General features: G+C 42.0%; 1 protein-coding gene across 9 annotated transcripts in view; it reads right to left on the bottom strand.

Annotated features, from left to right (window-relative positions):
- The window catches only part of tnrc6c1 (trinucleotide repeat containing adaptor 6C1), a 462,004-nt gene that overhangs the window by 26,531 nt on the left and 416,620 nt on the right, over nt 1-18,853 (bottom strand). For 4 of the 9 annotated variants that reach the window (XM_068004209.1, XM_068004204.1, XM_068004208.1 and 1 more), the window contains 3 exons: nt 18,565-18,622; nt 6,579-6,745; nt 4,055-4,228 (listed from right to left, as the gene is read on the bottom strand). In XM_068004209.1, the coding sequence (XP_067860310.1) occupies nt 4,055-4,228; nt 6,579-6,745; nt 18,565-18,622 (399 nt within the window). The remainder of the gene's footprint in view (nt 1-4,054; nt 4,229-6,578; nt 6,746-18,564; nt 18,623-18,853) is intronic. The other 5 variants (XM_068004210.1, XM_068004207.1, XM_068004212.1 and 2 more) reach the window with 3 other exon arrangements.

Raw genomic sequence — 18,853 nt, forward strand, 5'->3', positions numbered from 1 at the left:
TGTTACACTCGGTCCCCTCCTCCAAATCGTTAATATAGATTGTAAAGAGCTGGGGACCCAGCACCGACCCCTGCGGAACACCACTGGCTACTGGTTGCCAATCCGAGAATGAACCGTTTATCCCAACTCTCTGCTTCCTATTAGATAACCAATCCTCCACCCATGCCAGAATATTACCCTCAATCCAGTGATTCTTTATCTTGAGCAATAATCTTTTATGTGGCACCTTGTCGAATGCCTTCTGGAAGTCTAAATACACTACGTCCACTGGTTGCCCTTTATCCACCCTGTACGTTATGTCCTCAAAGAACTCAAGCAAATTTGTCAGACATGACTTCCCCTTCGTAAAGCCATGCTGACTTTGTCCTATTAAATTATGTTTATCCAAATGTTCTGCTACTGTCTCCTTAATAATAGACTCCAAAATTTTACCCACCACAGATGTTAGGCTTACTGGTCTATAATTTCCAGCCTTCTGCCTACGACCCTTTTTAAATAAGGGTGTTACATTAGCAGTTTTCCAATCTGCCGGGACCTTTGCCGAGTCCAGAGAATTTTGGAAAAAGGTCATTCATTTTATAACTCCAAAAGTATCGTGATTTCATGACATGCAACAAACTTTAACCTTTTAAGTTAATATATTTAATTCAGCAGCACATATCTGTACATGAAACTTCACAAAAAACTAACATCTTGTTTATTTGTTTGTTTTTTTAAAATGGCTTAAAGACAGATGCCTGAAATTGTGGGAACCTTGTCCAACATTGCTGAGCATGCTAAATTAATGTCACAGTTATAATGCTCCCAGTGGTGAAGCATCAGGGACATTTTTGACAGCCTTGTGAGCATACAGTTATGGTTCTACTACCTGATTAAGTCAGGGAAAGTAGAGCTCCACTCTTGCTTAAAAACACACACAGATATGCACACAAGGTTTTTTGCTCACTGACAGCATTGTCAATGTCAGAAAAGAGCTGAAGTGATAGTCAGCTCTTCTCAACAGAATTTTAAAAGCAGTACAGTAAGCAAGACAGTTCTAAAAACTATGTTTGAAAAGTTTACTATGCACTGGGTGCAGTTATAGTATAGCTGATGCACAGCAAAAGGACGCAAGTTCACCCTTCCAAGTGGTCTCCAATGATTTGTACAAGACTGGCATTTGTTATTGTCGTGATGCAATCGGTTACCAAACACACAATATAAATCGAGCATCACAGATGAAGATAAACTAACTTGGATTACTGACCTGGGGAGAGGATGTCAAAATTGTGGGCATTTAGGGTTGTTATACATTTAGGGTGTGATAAGTGGATTTAATTTATTGTCCAAGCAGAAGTGCTGCTAGTTCCGATAAAAAAATAATTTTACCAGCAGTGACTTCAAATCAGAAGTTAGCCAGAGTTATTCAAATACACAGATTGACATAAACTAAATTATCCTAATCATTGCAAACAAATGATGCTGGTGTTACAGGCCATAAAAGGGACAAAAGAGTCAAGGAAGTGACTTAATCTGAGTTCCTTATTATAGTGTGTGAAATTCAAAGATGCATATGAGAAAAAGTGAAATGATATTCATAAATCTAATTTCTGACAGGGCTTTGCACAACTCCATAACATCATTAAATTATTTTGGAAAGATCAGAGGGGTAACCGTAAGCTCGAAAACTTTGCAAACATTTGAATTGACAGATCCTTCAAAGGTTAGTATGAAAGTTTGCAAGACTGCCGCTTGGGATGGCTTCCAAAGGCTATATTGTAGGACCAATCTATCTTTCTTGTCTATAGCCACAAAAACTAATTATTATGGATTTCAGCGAGAGAAGTGAAATAATGAGTGAAATAGTAAATGCTTAATTTACTCAACAGATTCACTTTTGAAGTATTAGATTTAACTTTAAAACAGCTAGTTGCTTAAAAAGGTAGTGCACTTCGATAGGATCATAGAATCATAGAATAATAAAGCACAGAAAGAGGCCATCTTTGAAAGAGCTATCCAATTAGTCCCACTCCTCTGCTCTTTCCCCATAGCCCTGCAATTTTTTCCACTTGAAGTATTTATTGAATTCCTTTTTGAAAGTTATTGTTGAATCTGCTTCCACCACCCTTTCAGGCAAAGCATTCCAGAAAATAACAACTCGCTACGTTAAATTTTTCTTCCTCATATTGCCTCTGTTTTTTTTTGCCAATTATCTTGAATATGTGTCCATTGGTTACCGACCCTTCTGCCACAGGAAACAGTTTCTCCTTATTTACTCTTTCAAAACCCTTCATGATTTGAACACCTCTATCAAATCTCCCCTTAACCTTCTCTGCTCCAAGGAGAACAATCCCAGTTTCTCTAGTCTCTCCACGTAACTGAAGTCTTTCATCCCTGGTACCATGCTAGTAAATTTCCTCTGCACCCTCTCCAAGGCCCTGACATCCTTCCTAAAGTACAGTGCCCAGAATTGGCCACAATACTCTATCTGGGGATAGGAATACAAAGGAAACTTGGATAGGGAATTTGCCCCAGGACTAATACTGCATGCTTCCTGGTGTGTGGTGAAAAATGCATTTATAGTGACCTGACATGCAGGTACAGTGTAAGAACTGATTGCTTCTTTAAATAGAACAGATCGAGCGGGTTTCCACAAAGGCATCTGTCAAAAATTCAAAGACTCTTGCCCAGCTAAGAGATGGTGTATGTCTGCGTCTTGCTCCATAATATTACATACGTATTGACTTTCCTCAGCTTGCTTTGGAACCATTTCCCAAGCAAAAGTCTGAAAGCAAGATTTCTTTAAAACAAAAACAAAACCTTGATAATGAAAAGACGTTATTAAAATATATAATAATGAAGTACAATTTGTTAATTTTCAGGAAATAGAAGATATGAAATGACAAATAAAAAAAAAACACACCGGAAATAGACAGCCTATTATTAGAAGAAAAATGGGTTTATGTTTTGAGTCAGGATTTATTTCAGATATCCAGTATTTGCAGTTTTTCTTTTTATCTTTCCAGTATAAAATTAGTTGACCACATTTTCTATCATCTATTACTCACCAACTTCTATATTCAGTTAAAATTCATTTATGAAATGCTACAAATTGACAAAGTGTCTAAACAATACAGATCTTGATTAAAACACAAATTATAAGAATTTTAACTGTGGAACATATCGACCGCCACATTTAGTAGGATATGGATTCTTTTTTTTATTATTCATTCATGAGAGTTGGGCGTCGCTGGCAAGGCCAGCATTTATTGCCCATCCTTAATTGCCCATGAGAAGGTGGTGGTGAGCCGCCTTCTTGAACCGCTGCAGTCTGCATGGTGAAGGTTCTCCCACAGTGCTATTAGGTAGGGAGCTCCAGGATTTTGACCCAGAGACGATGAAGGAATGGCAATATATTTCCAAGTCAGGATGGTGCAGGTAGTGTTGTTCCTATATGCCTGCTGCCCTTGTCCTTGTCCTTGTAGAGGTCGTGGGTTTGGGGGGTGCTGTCAAAGAAGCCTTGGTGAATTGCTGCAGTGCATCTTGTAGATGGTACACAATGCAATTCCATTCTTATTCAAACCATCAGTTGAATTGCTATGTCAATGTCAAGCAAACTCACACAGGGTAGCAAGGAAAAATGCTACAATAAAAATCATTGAGTGAGACAGGCAGAGAAATGGGAGAAAGCTGACTGCTTCGTTCCCTCTGGGCTGGGCATTGTGTGTCACGCCTGGAGAGGAAAATGGGGGGGGGGGCGGAGGAAGAAGAAGAGCATCTTAAAAATGAACAAATTGAAAAAGGAAATATAATTTATTCATCCTGTCTGACAGTGGAACAAGCCTGTATTGCAAAAGTCTTAAATAAACCTTTCTATCTTCCAAACACTCAACACAATGCCTTAAATCATGTTGAGTCGGAAAAAAGTTTGCATGTAGCCAACACAAAAATGGCAGGTAGATTTTAAATATTTGCTCACAACAAAATCAGTTCTCCTCCCTCCACTAAGTTCACAAAGCTTGCTGTTTTAATACTGAGCGAGTTAAAGCAATTTTCCATGAATGGCCAGCCTTACCTGTCGAGAAGAATTCAAGTTTTGCATGCCCAGCCCCGAGGCAATGGCACCAAGGGCCTGATTAGGATGTGCACTGTTTGAAAGGGCGAGCTTCAGGCTTGGTGAAGGCAAAAATGGTGAAGTAGGGGACTCTTCCACTAGGCCGCCATCCTGATTGGAGAAAGATAGGGTGAGCTATGCGATGCCAACCATGGAACAGCACCATGATTAGGGAAGCGGGATGGAGGTCAAAGCAACCACATTGGAGGGATTCCATAGTTTTTTTAAAATTGGGTAAAAAGGATGGAAGGAATATGTGTTTGAAAGACAGAATGGTGGGAAGGGGAAGAGACAGAGAGAAAGAAACAAAAAAAAGAAAAACAGAATTAAGGTGCATGACTAATAATCTTTTGCATGTTAAAGGTGAATGTGCAAAGATTAAAAACAGCAGTTACTGCAAGATTAAACAAACAAGCTGCAGGCAAGACAGACTAGTTACAGCATATTCACCACCTTCATTTCACAACAACATATGCATTAACTTCAAATCACAAAGTACAGGTGTCAATATTTAAGAGTCACTGCATGTCACGTCATTCAGCTCTGATTTCAATAAGTTTAGTTATATATATTAGCTTCATATTTAAATAGAAAACCAAATATTACATCTTCGGGCAAGTTTTTTTTGGTATTGTCTTGCAAAATTCAGTGGCTGAAAATTAAAAGTAGGCATGATGATTATTATATAAAAAAATGAAAATTCTTAGAATTCCTCCTGCAACATTCAAACTTTCCTATTGGGAAGTCAGTATGTTCTAATCATTAGGCATCTGCACAGTCATAAATATTCTTCTTTGGCTAACTTGACATAAAGCTTGCTTGAATGGCATTGAGATGGTTCACCAAACAAACATTTTTGTAGTTCATATGTGCTAAAGAAATCCATTAACAATTAATGAACACAGGCGTGACTATACATAAAATCTAATGGATTTCCACATTGTTCTTCCAAAACATTAGCAAAACAATCACTAAATTTGTTATAGATCACGTTTTGTAACAACTTGCATTTATATGGCACCTTCAACGTAGAAAACATCCCATGGCACTTTAAAGAAAAGGTGAAATAATAAATAGTAATAGGCAAGGGAACAGATGCCAAGCAATGGAGGAAGCTACTAGGGCCAATAGCATGTATGCTACATATCCAAATGTTACTGCATTGAAGCCAATGTTGGTATATCAAATGCCAAAAATCAGAGGACTTAAAGCACATTCATCAAAACCGATATGGAATTGCAATCAAAAATCAAGCAAAACTTCATTAAAATCAATAAATGAGAAAACATAACAAATGGAGCACGAGTACTAGGTACCAAATAACACCCTTTCAATATATACGTAAAAAGGCCCACAACAAAACCATGTAGTTTTATTGACAAACAAATGACAGATGATAATTTAAGAAATATATGCCTAAATATAGTATGCAGTAGGACCATGTTGACAGCTTCTAATGATATCCCTAAGGCTTTGACTTCTGCATGTTTTAGATTCCTGAAGTGAATCACTCGTTGGAAAGCTCTTACAGCTTACATGACAGAAACAGGTTCATAATGTGCCTAACATGTAAAGAATATCAATCTCACTATAATCTGACCACCATGAAATCATTAGCCTCTTCATTTTACTATATTCAAGAGCTTAATTTACTGATCACTACACTCCTCAGTAAACATATTAGTTAACCTTATAACTGCAACTTTGACAAAACTGGAGCTTTCTCTTTAGCCAAGAAAACATTAGCAATAAACAATCTCAATTATTAAACATTCAAATTTACTGGGGTCATGTGCAAATAAATATTTTGACAGTAGCAAGTGGTTCACAATGTAGCAAAATAAATCTAATTCTCTAACAGATCAGTAATATGTTTGATCTTTTGCAGCAATAATCTGAAACACTGCCATAAGAGGATATTGGTCAGTTCACAGACCCAACGATGTGAGACGTCCAGGTTTTCAAAACCAGTGCAGAAAAATAATGACTCTGCACCAACAGAAAATATTCACAATGTGTAAATGGTTAAACTCATTTTGGTGCCAATGTGCTTTTTTTCAAGTTAAATTTTCACACCAAATTTGACTGCAGGATGACAGTACAAAATAACAAGATGTATGTGGATGAAAATATAACTGGGGAAAGAGTCACTGGATTCTCCCCACTTCGAATGATTACATTTCTTTTTTTAAAAAAAAACCAGTTTAAAACTTTACCGTTTAATTTCTGAAAGTAAACTTGTTTTTTGCTACAGAATTCTAAGTGAGACCTGAATGTTGCTCAAACAAGCTGCCATGAGGTGCAAGCACTTTTCCAGTGGCATTTTTCCATTCTGATTACAAAACATTGCATAAAAATTCTACCAGCACCCCTAGAGTTTGGAATTTTTTTTTAAATAAAGGGGCTTTGTTCACTAGTATAGGGAATTCACCAACAGGACATCATTAATTTTTTGCTCTTTTTCTGTCACTTAGCCGTAACAAACCTTGTCAAAAAAGGTGGGGCGATCCATGGAAGACTCTTTGGAGATAGAAGGTGGTCGGCAGCCAAGTGGTTTAGAAACGATTCCATTGTAATCTGACATTCCCATTCCACGTTTGTCCATCTCCACTTTTTTTTCCAACAGAGCACCTGGAAAAGGGGAAAATCCATCTTAACATAAAACAAAAAGGAAAAGGAAAAAGAACAGAGAAGACAAACATTAACTTCAACTAAAGACATAGCCTGGTGACTATAGGTAAAATAACAGAGTATATACAAATAAGAAACTAGCAATGGTCATCACATAGTAGGAAGCACTTGTAACATAGAAGATGAGGTTATATCAATAATTCACCACAGTGACTTCCCAATTTAGGTCAGGTCATCCGGTGAGCTTTAAGTAGGGAAAAGCTCAGAAATCACCCAGGGCTAAAGGAGAGTAGTAAAGAAAAAAAAATCAAATTTAAGGAAGAGTGGAGATGAAAGAGGCCATCTTGTAGCAGAGTAAAGGAATAACAGTGATACTTCAGTATGTCACAATTTTTACAGAGGAAGGTGAAAATAGAACTGTAGGAGTGGCTAGGGAAGATGTGGAATAACTACTACTAAAAATAAACATTCAAAAGGAAACTGCATTTAAAGTTTGCAAAACCCCAAGCATAAAAGCCACCAGTTCTAATATGGTACGCATTCTAGAACACTGCCCAAGGTTGGAGAGACACAAACGCCCCCGTATTTTTCCAAAAACCTTTTCAAACAGAAATTTTGTCCAAGAAATTGAGGGTGGCAAATGTTACAACCTTTTTCAAGAGAGAGAAAACAGGTAAACTGGAAAATGACAGGCCAATTAAGTTTTACCTAGGTTGTACGTAATCTTCCAGAATTCGTATTACGGGTGGAAATTAGCTATCACTTAAGCTATTCAGGGCAATTAGTATGAATTTGCAAAGGAAAGGTCATGCTGGATTAACTTAATTAAATGCTTTGAGAAATTGCAAAGTGTATAGATAAAAGAAATGCATTGGGTGTTGTATTTATAGATTTTCAGAAAGTATTTGATAAACTGCAACATATGAGACTTGTTGGAAAAATTAAAGCGTATGTCACATGGCAACGAGATGGTTAAGTTACCAGGAGAACTTCCTGCTCCACAATAAAAGTGCTGTAAAGCACTTTGGGATGTCCTGAGGTAATGAAAGGTACTATATTTTTTTTAGTCTTTTTTTTATTGCCATGGGATCTTTAACATCTTCCTAAACTAAAAGTCAAATAGGACTTTGTTTTAACATCTCATGTAAAGTATAGTGCAGCATTTTGCCAGGACTGTCAGCCGAATTTATAAGCTCAAACTTTTGGCATAAGACTTGAACCCATAACCTTCTGACCTAGAGGAGAGTATGCTACCGATTGAGCCAAGCTGACACTTTCCAGCAAATATGATCTCAACCCTTCTTCCATTTATTCACTCATGCCCCACCCCCAAATTATGTTCAAAATTAACTCCATTTTTGTTTACTACCAGCCTCTGCATTTTATAACCTTAACAGTCAGTAGGAAATGCAAATGTACATTAAGTACAACCTGACTCGAACATAAGAGCATAAGATGGCTCGAGTTAAGAGTTTTCAAAATCAAACCAAGCTGCAACTAAACTGGCACTACAAATAAGACAGGCAGTGTCAATTCTACATAACAAATTAATAAAAATATATATCCCATGATATATATGAGGAGTACGAGAATATGCTCTTTTATGAGGAAGTGGATCTGTTACAAGATTGGTTATGGTAGGTGCGAATGTGGTTTATGAGAGCAGGCTATTTGGTTTTTAGGATTTGGGAAGGGTGTGGGAGTAATTATGGGGTTGGGGAAGCGAGGAGCTGTAGGGCAGGTGAGTATTGGGAAGGAAGTATTGAAGATTTTTGAGTGGAGGGAGAATGGCCTCCTCCTGTGCTATACCTACTATGATACTATTTTAGCTTCAGGGGATTGGAAACCTAGTTTAATTTAATATTTACAGATAAATAAATTGCAGCACATCAACTAAAACCTGTGAGAGTTCTTGCATCAGTTTATACTTTCAGCATAACCATTTATTTATTTACTTTTCAGTCAGTGGGTCAGGGAGGCTCTGACTGATTTTCATTTTTTTTATTTAAGGAGATAAATAAGGAGAAAAAAAAAAGAGTAGCACCAGAAACTTAACTGGACCAGTCACATAAATACCGTGGCTACAAGAGCAGGTCAGAGGCTGGCTATTCTGCGGCGAGTGACTCACCTCCTGACTCCCCAAAGCCTTTCCACCATCCACAAGGCACAAGTCAGGAGTGTGATGGAATACTCTCCACTTGCCTGGATGAGTACAGCTCTAACAACACTCAAGAAGCTCAACACCATCCAGGACAAAGCAGCCCGCTCGATTGGCACCCCATCCACCACCCTAAACATTCACTCCCTTCACCACCAGCGCACCGTGGCTGCAGTGTGTACCATCCACAGGATGCACTGCAGCAACTCACCAATGCCAGCACCTCCCAAACCGGCGACCTCTACCACCTAGAAGGATAAGGGCAGCAGGCACATGGGAACAATACCACCTGCACATTACCCTCCAAGTCACACACCATCCTGACTTGGAAAGGTATTGCCGTTCCTTCATCGTCGCTGGGTCAAAATCCTGGAACTCCCTACCATACAGCACTGTGGGAGAACCTTCACCACACAGACTGTAGCGGTTCAAGAAGGCGGCTCACCACCACCTTCTCAAGGGCAATTAGGGATGGGCAATAAATCCTGGCCTTGCTAGCGACGCCCTCATCCCATGAACGAATAAAAAATACAAAACAAAAGGATTGGAATAGCACCACCGTCGGAGATGCAGCTTGGCGGACCCATTTACAGCTCAGTGCAATAAATAGCAAATTCAAGCCAAATATGGAAATTCAAGTGTGATATGCAGCAGGATGGAAAAACGGTGACGCACAGGGAGTGAAGCCCAACAGGGTCACATTTTTAATTGTTTTCGTAGCCCGAGCCCAATTGGACTGCATTGTTAGATTATTTTTGCAGGGCCACAGCAGGCAGTAGAGTCCAGCAGGGCCACATTTTAATTATTTTTTAAAAATATGGATTAGCAAAGAGCTGCTCCAGAAGGGACTGTAGGCTGCATTGATAAACTTTCAGCGAGGAAATGCAGAGCACGATTGAATGGAGTAGTCATGGACAGTGACAGTGACCGGATCAGAGGACATAGAATTACATAGGAGGTTACAGCAGGGAATCAGGACATTTGGTCCAACCAGTTCATGTCGACATTTATCCTCCATATGAGCAAATAGTCCTCCGCTATTCCCATATCCCTTTATTCACTTTTCCTTCATCCAGCTAACCAATCTAATCTTGAATGTTAATAATTTCTGCCACCATATACAATGAGTGGGAAATGCTAAATAGTGAACAAATCTGAGCCCAAAGGTGTTTTTGCCTCTGATGGGCAATGGGAAATTTGACACTGCGAAAAGTTGAGGGGGATGCAGGTCTGTCATAAGCACCAGCTAAACAGGGAGGACAGTGCTATTAGGACTGAAGGCCAACTGGGATCTCCATATGGGCTAGAGTGGAGAGTGGGAAAGTGAGCTTGTATTAAGGACCAAGCGGAGAATGGAGAGCAGCTTTTTTTTTTAAAACACACAACCAAGCTGCCAAATACGTCTCCCAGGCTCTTTTTTTAACAAAGTGACCAGGTTTTGGGGGAACCTTGGGGCGAGGGAAGCAAGATCAGAGGAAGGAGCCATAGACTAGGCAGCAGGGAGTGAGACATGTGGCTGCTATAACTATTGTTTTTCTTTACGTTTACCTAGAAAAGTTAGGTTCGCCACCAAGGTGCAAGGCCGCTATAATGGTCATTTTTTGCTTTTTTAAAATGTTTTAAAAAAGCAGGGGAATAAGACTGGGCACTGGAGCCTGTAAGGATTCAATGAGGGACTCAGACCCAGGGCCACCATAATTAGCATTTAAAATTTTGTTATAAGTTTTTTTTTCCCTACTGGGGAGAAAGGCCCCCTAAGGACTGGAGCCAATAGACCTGGCAATGAGGCCAAAAAAACAGCATTACAGATGTTACTTTAAAGCAGAAAGTTGAGTGTCCATTAAATCCTGTTTATGTTTAGAAGTCTTCACAAGAACAAACAGAAAATGCTGGAAATTCTCAGCATGTCAGGCTGCATCTGTGCAGAAAGAAACAGAGTTAACGTTTTAGGTCGATGACCTTTCATCAGAACTGGAAGAAGTTGAAGATTTAACAGTTTTTAAGTAAGTATAGAGCCAGGCAAAGGTTGGGGGGGGGGGGGCGGGGTGGATGGGGAGGGGAGGAAAGAACAAAAGGGAAAGTCCGTGATAGGGTGGAGGGCAGGAATGACTAAATGACAAAAGAGATGATGGTGAAGGCAAGGAGGGTGGTAATGGGACAAGTAAAGAAACAAAAGATGGGTCTAGAGGAGCTGTAAATGGCAACAGCAGAACCATTACCAGCACCTGCTGTCTGAAAAATTGGGAGCAGAGGTTATGCTCTGAAGTTATTGAAATCAACATTGAGTCAGAAAGATTGTAAAGTGCCGAACTGAAAGATGAAGTGCTGTTCCTCGAGCTTCCGTTGAGCTCAACGAATATACATTCCATTGAGAAATAACAACTCCATGGGAAAAGTGATCCAACGGCGGCTAACTAGAGAAGTTAAGGATAATATTAGATTAAGAAAAGAGGCTTGTTGCCAAAAAGAGTAGTAAGCCTGAGGGTTGGGAGGGTTTTAGAAACCAGCATGGGATGACCAAGAAATTTATAAAGAGAGAAAATTTAATGAGAGAGTAAACTAGCAAGAAATATAAAAACAGATTGTAAGAGCTTTTACAAGTGTTTAAAAAGGAAGAGATTAGCAAAATTAAACATGGGTCCCTTAGAGACAGAGACAAGAGAAATTATAATGGGGAATAAGGAAATGGCAGAGATGTTAAACAAATATTTTGTATCTGTCTTCACAGTAGAAGACACAAAAAACATGCCGGAAATAGTGGGGAAACCAAAGGTCCACTGAGAGTGAGGAACTTAAAGTAATTAAGATTAGTAAAGAAAAAGTACTGGAGAAATTAATGGAACTAAAAGCTGTCAAATCCCCTGGTCCTGATGGCCTACATCCAAGGGTTTTAAAACAGGTGGCTACAAAGATAGTGGATGCATTAGTTTTGATCTTCCAGAATTGCCTAGATTTTAGAACGATTCCTGTGGATTGGAAGGTAGCAAATGTAACTCTGCTTTCAAGAAAGGATGGAGAGAGAAAACAGGGAACTATAGGGCAGTTCGCCTGACATCAATAGTGGGGAAAATGCTAGAATCTATTATTAAGGACTTAGTAACAGAACACTTAGAAAATCATTAATATGATTAGGCAGAGTCAACACAGTTTTATGATAGGAAAATTGTGTTTGACAAACCTTTTAGAACTTTTTGAGGGTGTAACTAGCAGGGTAGATCAGGGGGAACCAGTGCATGTAGTATATTTGGATTTTCAAAAGGCATTCGATAAGGTGCCACACAAGGAGGTTGTTACACAAGATTAGGGCTCATGGGATTGGAGTAATATATTAGCATGGATTGAGGACTGGTTAACAAACAGAAAACAGAGTAGGAATAAATGGGTCAATTGGCAGTTGGTAACTAGTGGGGTGGCGCAGGATCAGTGCTTGGGCCTCAGCTGTTTATAATATATCAATGACTAAGATGAAGGGACCAAGTGTAATATACCCAAGTTTACTGATGATACAGAGCTAGGTGGGAAAGTAAGCTGTGAGGAGGACGCAAAGTGGCTGCAAAGGGATATAGACAGGTTAAGTGAGTGGGCGAGAAGGTGGCAGAGGGAGTATGTGGGGAAATGTGAAATTATCCACTTTGGTAGGAAGAATAGAAAAGCAGAATTTTTTTTTAAAAGGTGAGACTAAGAAATGTTGGTAGTCAGAGGGATTTGAGTGTCCTTGCACACAAATCACAAAAAGCAATTAGGAAGGCAAATGGTATGTTAGCCTTTATTGCAAGGGGGTTGGAGTATAAGAGTTTCTATATATGGGCCAAGTGCAGGCAATTGGGACTAGCTTAGTGGTATAAACTGGGCGACATGGACATGTTGGGCCGAAGGGCCTGTTTCCATGTTGTAACTTCTATGATTCTATGATTCTAGTAAGGAGGTCTTGCTGCAATTATATAGGACTCTGATGAGACCACACCAAGAGTATTGTGTACAGTTTCGGTTTCCTGACTTAAGGAAGGATATATTTGCTGTAGAGGGAGTGCAATGAACGTTCACTAGATTGATTCCTGGGATGAAAGGGTTGTCCTTTGAGGAAAGACTATGCAAAATGGGTATATATTCTCTGGAGTTTAGATGAGAGCCGGTCTCATTGAAACATATAAAATTCTTAGAGGGCTTGACAGTGTGGATGCTGAGAGGCTGTTTCCCCTGGTTGGAGAGTCGAAAACTAGGGGTCATAGTCTCAAGATAAGGGGTCGACCATTTAGGACGAAGATGAGGAAAAACTGGGTTGTGAATGTTTGGAATCCTCTACTCCTAGGGCTGTGGATGCTCAGTCGTTGAATATATTCAAGACTGAGATCGATAGATTTTTGGACACGAAGGGAATCGAAGGATATGAGGATAGGTCAGGAAAGTGGAGTTGAGGTAGAAGATCAGCCATGATCTTATTGAATGGCAGAGCAGGCTCTAGGGGCCATATGGCCTACTCCTGTTCTTATTTCTCGTGTTATGTTCATTGGAACAGTGTAGGAGGCGGAGGACAGAGAGGTCAGCATGGGAGTGGGACGAACAATTAAAATGGCAAGCGATCGGAAGCTCAAGGTCACGCTTGCGGGCTGAACGCAGACGTTCAGCAAAGTGGTTATGTTACTGGACTAGTAATACAGAGGCCTGGACTAAAAATCCGGAGTCATGAGTTCAAATCCGCGCAACGGCAGCTGGTGAATTTAAATTCAATTAATTAAATAAAAATCTGGAATTAAAATACTAGTATCAGTAATGGTGGCCATGAAACTACCGGATTGTCGTAAAAACCCATCTGGTTCACTAATGTCCTTTAGGGAAGGAAATCTGCCGTCCTTACCCGGTCTGGCCTATATGTGACTCCAGACCCACAGCAATGTGGTTGATTCTTAATTGCCCTCTCAAATGGCCTAGCAAGCCACTCAGTTGTAAAATCTCGCTATGAAAAGTCATAATAAAAATAAAACCGGACGGACCACTAGGCACCGGACACGACAACGGCAAACCAAGCCCAGTTGACCCTGCAAAGTCCTCCTCACTAACATCTGGGGACTTGTGCCGAAATTGGGAGAGGTGTCCGACAGACTAGTCAAGCAACAGCCTGACATAGCCATACTCACAGAATCATACCTTTCAGCCAATGTCCCAGACTCTTCCATCACCATCCCTGGGTATGTCCTGTCCCACCGGCAGGACAGACCCACCAGAGGTGGTGGTACAGTGATGTACAGTCAGGAGGGAGTGGCCCTGGGAGTCCTCAACATTGACTCCGGACCCTATGAAATCTCATGGCATCAGGTCAAACATGGGCAAGGAAACCTCCTGCTGATTACCACCTACCGTCCTCCCTCAGCTGATGAATCAGTCCTCCTACCATGTTGAGCACCACTTGGAAGAAGCACTGAGGGTAGCAAGGGCACAAAATGTACTCTGGGTGGGGGACTTCAATATCCATCACCAAGAGTGGCTCGGTAGCACCACTACTGACCGAGCTGGCCGAGTTCTGAAGGACAGAGCTGCCAGACTGGGCCTGCGGCAGGTGGTGAGCGAACCAACACGAGGGAAAAACTTACTTGACCTCGTCCTCACCAATCTACCTGTCGCAAATGCATCTGTCCATGACAGTATTGGTAGGAGTGACCACCGCACAGTCCTCGTGGAGATGAAGTCCCGTCTTCGCACTGAGGACACCATTCAACGTGTTGTGTGGCACTACCAACGTGCTAAATGGGATAGATTCAGAACAGATCTAGCAGCTCAAAACTGGGCATCCATGAGGCGCTGTGGGCCATCACCAGCAGCAGAATTGTATTCCAGCACAATCTGTAACCTCATGGCCCGGCATATTCCTCACTCTACCATTACCAACAAGCCAGGGGATCAACCCTGGTTCAATGAGGAGTGTAGAAGAGCATGCCAGGAGCAGCACCAGACATACCTAAAAATGAGGTGCCAACCTGGTGAAGCTACAACTCAGGACTACATGCATGCTAAACAGCGGAAGCAACATGCTATAGACAGAGCTAAGCGATTCCACAACCAACGGATCAGATCAAAGCTCTGCAGTCCTGCCACATCCAGTTGTGAATGGTGGTGGACAATTAAACGACTAACGAGAGGAGGAGGCTCTGCAAACATCCCCATCCTCAATGATGGCGGAGTGCAGCACATGAGTGCAAAAGACAAGTCTGAAGCGTTTGCAACCATCTTCAGCCAGAAGTGCCGAGTGGATGATCCATCTAGGCCTCCTCCCAATATCCCCACCATCACAGAAGCCAGTCTTCAGCCAATTCGATTCACTCCACGTGATATCAAGAAACGGCTGAGTGCACTGGATACAGCAAAGGCTATGGGCCCCGACAACATCCCAGCTGTAGTGCTGAAGACTTGTGCTCCAGAACTAGCTGCGCCTCTAGCCAAGCTGTTCCACTACAGCTACAACACTGGCATCTACCCGACAATGTGGAAAATTGCCCAGGTATGTCCTGTCCACAAAAAGCAGGATAAATCCAATCCGGCCAATTACCGCCCCATCAGTCTACTCTCAATCATCAGCAAAGTGATGGAAGGTGTCGTCGACAGTGCTATCAAGCGGTACTTACTCACCAATAACCTGCTCACTGATGCTCAGTTTGGGTTCTGCCAGGACCACTTGGCTCCAGACCTCATTACAGCCTTGGTCCATACATGGACAAAACAGCTGAATTCCAGAGGTGAGGTGAGAGTGACTGCCCTTGACATCAAGGCAGCATTTCACCGAGTGTGGCACCAAAGAGCCCTCGTAAAATTGAAGTCAATGGGAATCAGGGGGAAAACTCTCCAGTGGCTGGAGTCATACCTAGCACAAAGGAAGATGGTAGTGGTTGTTGGAGGCCAATCATCTCAGCTCCAGGACATTGCTGCAGGAGTTCCTCAGGGCAGTGTCCTAGGCCCAATCATCTTCATCAATGACTTTCCCTCCATCATAAGGTCAGAAATGGGGATGGTCACTGATGATTGCACAGTGTTCAGTTCCATTCGCAACCCCTCAAATAATGAAGCAATCCATGCCCGCATGCAGCAAGACCTGGACAACATCGAGGCTTGGGCTGATAAGTGGCAAGTAACTTTCGCGCCAGATAAGTGCCAGGCAATGGCCATCTCCAACAAGAGAGAGACTAACCACCTCCCCTTGACATTCAACGGTATTACCATCGCCGAATCCCCCACCATCAACATCCTGGGGGTCACCATTGACCAGAAACTTAACTGGACCAGCCACATAAATACCGTGGCTACGAGAGCAGGTCAGAGGCTGGGTATTCTGCGGCGAGTGACTCACCTCCTGACTCCCCAAAGCCTTTCCACCATCTACAAGCCACAAGTCAGGAGTGTGATGGAATACTCTCCGCTTGCTTGGATGAGTGCAGCTTCAACAACACTCAAGAAGCTCGACACCATCCAAGATAAAGCAGCCCGCTTGATTGGCATGCCATCCACCACCCCAACCATTCACTCCCTTCACCACCGGCGCACAGTGGCTGCAGTGTGTACCATCCACAGGATGCACTGCAGCAACTCGCCAAGGCTTCTTCGACAGCACCTCCCAAACCCGCAACCTCTACCACCTAGAAGGACAAGAGCAGCAAGCACATGGGAACAACACCACCTGCATGTTCCCCTCCAAGTCACACACCATCCCGATTTGGAAATATATCGCCGTTCCTTCATCGTCGCTGGGTCAAAATCCTGGAACTCCCTTCCTAACAGCACTGCGGGAGAACCGTCACCACACGGACTGCAGCGGTTGAAGAAGGTGGCTCACCACCACCTTCTCAAGGGCAATTAGGGATGGGTAATAAATGCCGGCCTCGCCAGCGACGCCCACATCCCATGAGCGAATAAAAAAAATTCTGCGTTTGGTCTCCCCAATGTCGAGGAGACCGTATCGTGAGCAGCGAATACAGTATACTAAATTGAAAGAAATCCAAGTAAGTCGCTATTTCACCTGGAAGGGGGTGATGGAAAAGTGGAGCAGGGTGCCGTGGAACGAACAGACCCTTCGGAATGCTGAAAGGGGAGGGGAGGGGGAAGATGTGTTTGGTGGTGGCATCGTGCTGAAGGTGGCTTAAATGGCAGAGGATGATCTGTTGAATATGGAGGCTGTTGTGGTGGAAGGTGAGGACAAGGGGGACACTATCATAGTTCCGGGAGGGAGGGGATGGGATGAGGGCAGAAACGCGGGAAATGGGACGGACATGGTCGAGGGCTCTGTCAATTACAGTGAAGGGGAATCTTGAGTTGAGGAAAAAGCAAGACCTATCGGAAGCACTGTTGTGGAAGGCGGCATCGAACAGATACGATGGAGACAGAGAATCTAGGAGAAGGGAATAGAGTCCTTACTGTTAATTGCATCCATATGATTTGTATCAATTAGTGTTGATTGTATTCAGGCAGTGCGTATCAATTGGGGACTCTCTTGTATCCATTTATATGAGAGCTTATCTAGGGTGAGGAGTGGGTGTAATGTGGATTTCTGTGAATAAAGGCTTGGAAGCAACTGAAGACCAGGCTATAGTATTCCCTCCTTCACCACCTGGCTATCCAGTTTATTTATCCTTACAGGAAGCAGGGTGGGAGGAAGTGTGATCAAGGTAGCTGTGGGAGTTGGTGGGCTTATAGTAGATATTGGTTGACAGCCAATCCCCAGAAATGGAGATAGAGAAGTCGGGGAAGGGAAGAGCCTGAGATGGACTATGTGAAGGTGAGGGAAGTGTGGAAATTGGAAACAAAGTTGATGACATTTTCCAGTTCGGGACTAAAGCAGGAAACGGCACCAATACAGTTATCAAAAGAAATGAGGGAGGGGACCTGAGTGGGACTGGAACAAAGAATGTTCTATGTATCTCACAAAAAGGCAGGCATAGCTGAGATCCATATGGGTTCTCATAGCAACACCTTTTATTTGGAGGAAGTGAGTGGAGTCAAAGGAGAAGTTGTTCAATGTAAGAACAACTCTATTGGGTGATCGCTTTGCTGAACACCTCCGTTCAGTCTGCAAGCCTGACCCTGAGCTTCCGGTCACTTGCCATTTTAATTCTCCATACCACTTCCACTCTGACCTCTCGGTCCTCGGTCTCCTACACTGTTCCAATGAAGCTCAATGGAAGTTCGAGGAACAGCACCTCATCTTTCGATTAGGCACTTTACAACCTTCTGGATTCAACACTGATTTCAACAGCTTCAGATCATAACCTCTGCTCCCATTTTTTCTGACAGCAGGTACTGGTAATGGTTCTGCTGTTGCCATTTACAGCTCCCTTAGATCCATCTTATGTTTCCTTACTTGTCCCATTACCACCCTCCTTGCCTTGCACCATCATCCCTTTTGTCATTTAATCACTCCTGCCCTTCATCCTATCAGAGACCTTCCCTTTTGTTCTTCCCCCGGCTTCCCTGGCTCTGTACATGCTTAAAAACTGCTAAATCTTCAACCTCTTCCAGTTCTGACGAAAGGTCATTGACCTGAAACATTAACTCTGTTTCTTTCTGCACCGATGCTACCTGACTTGCTGAGTATTTCCTGCATTTTCTGTTTTTATTTCAGATTTTCAGCATCAGCAGTATTTTGTTTTTGACCCACAAGAACGAATTTTGGTTCACTTCAGTATGCTTCTCTAGGACTTACCCATAGCCTGATCAAGATTCAGGTTATTACTTTTCAGAGCCTCTTCTGCTGGTTCCCTCTGTAAATTTAATATATGCCATATTTAATTGTTTGTACAATAGGTGTCAAAAATAAAACTTGTTCACAGCAAAAAAGTTACTATTTATACTTGAAGAAGCTACATGAAATAACGAGAATAATACTGATAATTACCTGCAAACTGTTACAATAGTCAGAATGTTTGATTTGTTTACTAAAATGGAAATGACTTCCAATGAAAAGCATTTGTCCTGCATGTGCCTACAGCCTA

The sequence above is a fragment of the Heptranchias perlo genome, chromosome 23, assembly GCF_035084215.1.
Source record: "Heptranchias perlo isolate sHepPer1 chromosome 23, sHepPer1.hap1, whole genome shotgun sequence".
NCBI lineage: Eukaryota > Metazoa > Chordata > Chondrichthyes > Hexanchiformes > Hexanchidae > Heptranchias > Heptranchias perlo.